This window comes from Rhinopithecus bieti, unplaced genomic scaffold (assembly GCF_001698545.2).
Source record: "Rhinopithecus bieti isolate Rb0 unplaced genomic scaffold, ASM169854v2 scaffold_21703, whole genome shotgun sequence".
In the NCBI taxonomy this organism is placed as follows: Eukaryota; Metazoa; Chordata; class Mammalia; order Primates; family Cercopithecidae; genus Rhinopithecus; species Rhinopithecus bieti.
In genome coordinates, this window is record NW_016812332.1 from 3,891,919 (window position 1) to 3,897,354 (window position 5,436).

The following is a 5,436-nucleotide window of genomic DNA, read 5'->3' on the forward strand; positions in this document are numbered from 1 at the left end:
TTTTAAAAAAAACCGTAAGTTGTTTCAAACAACAATGTTCTTTGAGTTTTACCTAAGTTTTATTTTCATTCCTTTTCACACCTGGAATCACTTTTCTCCCATGTGAAGTACATACTTTAGACATTCCTTTGGTGAGATTCTGCTGGTGGCAAACTTTTTTTTTGGTCTCTGTGTACTTTGTCCTCTTAAGAGCATTTTGCTAGACATTAACATATAAGCTGGCAGTTTACTTCCATCAAAGATGCCATTCCACAATTTTATGTCTCACGGTTGCACCTGAGAAGTCAGCACTCTCCTCCTCCTCCCTCCTTAGAAGTGAAGCTTATTTTTCTTGTACTGTTTTGTAAGAGTTGTTTTTGGTATTCTGCAGTTTCATGATATCAAGGGGTGAATTTTTTATTTTTTATCCTGCTAGGAGGTGTCTATTTTGAAAAATTATTAGGTATCATCTCCTCAAGTGTTATCACTGCCACATTTTATCTCTTTTCTCCTTTGGGAACTCCAGATGACTGTTAGACCTTCCCAATCTTTAGATAAGGTCTTGCTGTTTCCCGGGCTGGAGTGGTGGGACCACAGGCACGTGCCACCAAGCCTGGGTAATCTTATTTTTTGTAGGCGGTGGGGGGCTTCCTTTGTTGCCTAGTCTGGTTGACCTTCCCATTACTCATCTATTTTATTTTCCTTTGCTCCCATTATCTCTTTGTGTCACACTGTGGATAATTTCTTTTGCTCCATCTTCTGATTCAGATTTTCTTCTTAGTCACATTTCATCTGTTGCTAAACCCATCCACTGAGCTAAATTTTAGGTATTTTATTTTTAACTTCTAGGTTTTTTCAAATATGCTTTTATATTTTTCTATCCTTTAGGTATTTTCTAACATGTTTTATATCTGTACACTCACAAAATCTTTCTCCAGTTAATTTTTTTTTTTTTTTTTTTTTTGAGGTGGAGTTTTGCTCTTGTGGCCCAGGCTGGAGTGCAGTGGTGTGATCTTGGCTCACTGCAACCTCTGCCTCCCAGGTTCAACAGATTCTCCTGTCTCAGCCTCCTGTGTAAGCTGGGATTATAGACACCCACCACCACGCCTAGTTAATTTTTGTATTTTTAGTGGAGACAGGGTTTCACCACGTTGGCCAGGCTGGTTTCGAACTCCTGACCTCAGGCAATCGGCCCACCTTGGTCATCCAAAGTGCTGGGATTACAGGCATGAGCCATTGTGCTGGGCCCAGTGTTTTCTTTACAGAAAGGATCTTGACTTTTTATACCTAAATTTCATCTTTTTTTTCTTCTCTAGCCCTCTGTCATACTTTATTTCTGGAAAATAGATATTTTTGACATGTTAATGTATGGAAAATTTATATTTATGTCTCAAAGACTCAGTATAACATTTAAACAAATTAATGTGCAGGAGAAGTCTGAAATTACATTTCAAATACTATTAGTACACTGTCAGGAGCAGTGTGGAAGTTTTGCAAGCTTGATGAACACTGAAATAAACGTGTGACGCACATTGCTGGCACTAAGAGAGGAAATACCGTATTTGGTGTGAGCTATTCTCTGCCATTTTGTGTTTGTCCTGAACACATTTCTGCAGTGCCTTTTTTTTTTTTTTTTTTTTAAACAGCCAAGGCTAGTATTTGATAACATTTGCTGTAACATTTTTTTCTAGGCTATAATTACTGGTGTTATCAAACTTCAGTACCCTGATTACTTATTTGTATCTGAATTAAGTTAAAAAAATATAATCTGGACCCTGACTAGAGATTCTTTTGTTCAGCTCATACCCCAGTGAGGTAGAGGCTTACCGTTTTGGGATTGTGTACTTTCTAGGCTCCTTTTTTAGGGATATGACTTTAGCTAGCTGCATAGGATAAACATTATCTATGTTACTTAACAAAAACTGCTTGATGTATACTCAGTCCTTCCATTCCTCCATACACTTTACATTTTGTCTCCGGAATAAGTCAGATTAACAGACCCTTACCTATCTAGAATTATTTTTCTTGACCTGTGAATCTTGCATGTATTGTCAGTATATTGTTTGTAACATTAGAGATTCCTGTTGATATGCGGCTCATTAGAAGGGAACGCTCCCTGGCCTTTAAAATACGAAGCGTTTATTTTTATTCCTTTCAAGCAATTGGCTTTTTATCTTACGGACGTGCTGAACGGTATGACTGATCAATACTCTTTGTCAGTACTGCATACCAAAGAAGCTTGGAATCAAGTTTAACATTAACTTTTACACATTATTTAGAACTTTGAGATGAATGTTTTGTATATATGTCCATTCCAAGTCATGTTAGTGTTGCCTTGATTACCACTATATGAAGGAGGGACTTTGTGATAAAATGTACATAGGTGTGCCAGAAGTAGAGACATTAAAGTGGCTTAAAATCTCCATCTAAAATCTAGAGGCAACATGGATACCCAACAAAATATGAGAAAGTAGTTGTACAATTAATTAAAATGCATACAAATAGGGGATTCATGAACCAATCAAATAAAATTTGTATATGATAACCTTAAAATGTCAACAGCTTCAATCATAACCTATCAGTTATTAGTATTTTAATATTACACTCAGATGGAGCTTGCCTTACTTCCAAAGTACTTTCTCAAACAGAGAAAAAGAACAATGTGGAAATTTTATTTCTGAAATGTTTTATTATTTTAATCAATACATATTAAGTATAGAATTTCCTTAAAAATTAACAAATAACTGATTTTCACTGTTAGGACACTGTTATGCTGCTCTTCTAACTTTTCTTTTACATTTATCCACATTCCAAGTAGATTATCATAGTAAGGTTTTGTGTGTTACTTTTGTCCAAGTTGTGACAACTGAAACAAAATAAAACACAAAATCATACATAAAACTTTTAAAAAAGATCACAAAAGAAACATTCACACATATTTGTAAACCCCTTAATACATTACACTTCCTATGTTATTCACTACATTCCTAGAATAATAAATCTTAATGTTCACCACTAACTCAAATGTTAAACGTTTGTAGATATTTAAAAACTGAAGGCTGGGCATGGTGGCTCATGCCTGTAATCCTAGCTACTTGGGAGGCTGAGGCGGGAGGATCACTTGAGGCCAGGAGTTTGAGACCAGCCTGGGCAACATAGCGAGAGACTGTCTCTACCCAGAAAAAGAAAAGGAAATGGAATTGCAATAAACATTGTCATAGCAAAAAAATGTAAACATTATTAGTTAACGTTCAATTGATGGAAAACAAAAACCCTGGGAATTAAAAAAATTAGTGCTAACTTTGTGAAAATGTAAAAAGAAATGTCATGAGTGAAACACTACTGACACGTCTGATATATTTTTGTATTTCTAAAGGATCATTAAAAGCCAAAGAAAAGGCTTTCAGTTCTGGAAGGATGGGCAAACTCCTACTGGAAACGTTATTACTTATCAAGGTTTTCTTAGTCGTCCATGACAACACCTTATCTTGGTATAGCTGGATGGCTTTGGTTGCAGCTGGTTCAGGTGAGTAAGAGAAATTTTCTTTCTCTCTTTTGAAAAATACCAATAGCAACAAACAACAAAGGTATATACTTTACCTGTTTTATGAACTGTGTAGCATTAAAAAGCTCACTGCAGCCATATAAAATGTGTTTGCCTTGTTTCCCCTGTAAAAATCAGAGTCAGAACTTAGATACAAGTAACAAGAAATATATTCAATATTCCCAAGAAAAGAGATTAATATGCTGTTTTTTGTTGTTGTTAACAGTCTTTCTTTGGGATAGTGTTGGATTTTAGTGTACACATCTACCTAAAAATTGCATAAAATGAAGACGAATAAAGTGGTGAAATGAGCATAGTATTTTTGTCCCCCCAAATATATATTATGGCATACTATTGGTGCCATTTCCTGTTACACTAAAAATAGAAGGAATCTGACTGTCAAATTTCACAGGAGCAACAGTTACCTATAAAATCTTAGAACAACATTCTTTCAGTGTAGGATGTCTACTACTTGAATACATTCGAGTTTCTTTATGCTGAAAGTGGACTACGGTGCAGGTAGCATGGATTGTGCTTTTAGTCCCACTTGAGCAACACAGTATTTATAAGTTAATACATCTCATCCCATGTTGTCAAATTCAGGAATAAAAGTAATAGTTACAATGCTGGAACCCAATCACAACAGCCAAAACTTCTCTACTAGGGATTTGCTAATTTCTTGTATGTATTGTGAACCTGAAGGTAAATTCATGAGATTTCTTTTGTAATATAAAAAACGTTTATTCTAGCACAAAGTAATTTGATGATTCATCAAGGAACAGAGGAATGATGGCTTTGTCACACAACTCTGTGATGTATAAGCTGAGCAAACATTAGTGGCTGAGTACATGTCCTAGCTGGCCATCTCTGAGAATAAATAAAAAGCCACAACTCAGATTTTTTTCAAAATGAGATGGTATATGGGTCATATAATTGGGATTCTTGTGGCTAACAGGCATTAATTAAAGGTAGAGGTCACAGTCTACAAGGAGAAAGCAGGCATAGGGAAACATTAGAGGGGTTCAGAACTTCTAGGCATAGCTCCCAGGAGAACCTGATTCTTGTTCAAGGAGAGGTCTTTTATGTCTCTCTGGTCAGGTAGGCAAAATTGGGCTGCATGACCAGACTCAACTGCAGAAACCAGGTGCAAAATGTAAAATCAATCTTTACATTTTCTATTAAACAATGCTGGCAAGCCAGCTCAAGGTTGCCCCCAGTTTATCGTAGTCTCTAGCCCAGGACTAGAATTCATCACTAGTTAGTACTTCATTCAGGTTTGGCTAAACGAACATCAGCACCATGGATCTCAGTATTCCTGGAGATAAGCACAAGGGTACAGTAGCCCAGTTGAGATTAATCCTGACTTGTACAGTCCCCACCCTGGGCCAAGCTTTCTTAACCAAATTACTCATCATCATTCTTTTCTAATTGTTTTTAGCCATCCAATGAAGTGTAGGTGTAATTTTAAAGAAACTGTAGTTTACCAAACATTCCAGTGCAGACTTGTTCTTAATCATGTACAAGCTTGATGACCCCTTTACTTCCTCTCTCAGTTAACAATTGAACTTTATGGGCTGGGTGCAGTGGCTCATGCCTGTAATCCCAGCACTTTGGGAGGTCAATGCAAGTGGTTCACAAGGTCAGAAGTTCGAGACCAGCCTGGAGGCCAATGCAAGTGGTTCACAAGGTCAGAGGTTCGAGACCAGCCTGGCCAGCATGGTGAAACCCCGTTTCTACTAAAAATACAAAAATTAGCCAGGTGTGGTGGTGGGTGCCTGTAATCCCAGCTACCCAGGAAGCTGAGGCAGGAGAATTGCTGGGAAGCGGAGGTTGCAGTGAGCTGAGATCACGCCACTGTACTCCAGCCAGGGTGACAGAATGAGACTCCGTCTCAAAAACAAACAAAACAAACA

The 5,436-nt window shown here is 37.2% G+C and overlaps 1 protein-coding gene across 4 annotated transcripts in view; it reads right to left on the reverse strand.

Annotated features, from left to right (window-relative positions):
• Positions 1-2,635: 2,635 nt before the first annotated feature.
• The window catches only part of SCFD1 (sec1 family domain containing 1), a 107,906-nt gene continuing 105,105 nt past the window's right edge, over positions 2,636-5,436 (reverse strand). For all 4 annotated transcript variants that reach the window (XM_017895886.1, XM_017895887.1, XM_017895888.1 and 1 more), the window contains 2 exons: positions 3,580-3,648; positions 2,636-2,845 (listed from right to left, as the gene is read on the reverse strand). In XM_017895886.1, coding sequence (XP_017751375.1) covers positions 2,822-2,845; positions 3,580-3,648 — 93 coding nt within the window. In that variant the 3' untranslated portion in view covers positions 2,636-2,821. The remainder of the gene's footprint in view (positions 2,846-3,579; positions 3,649-5,436) is intronic.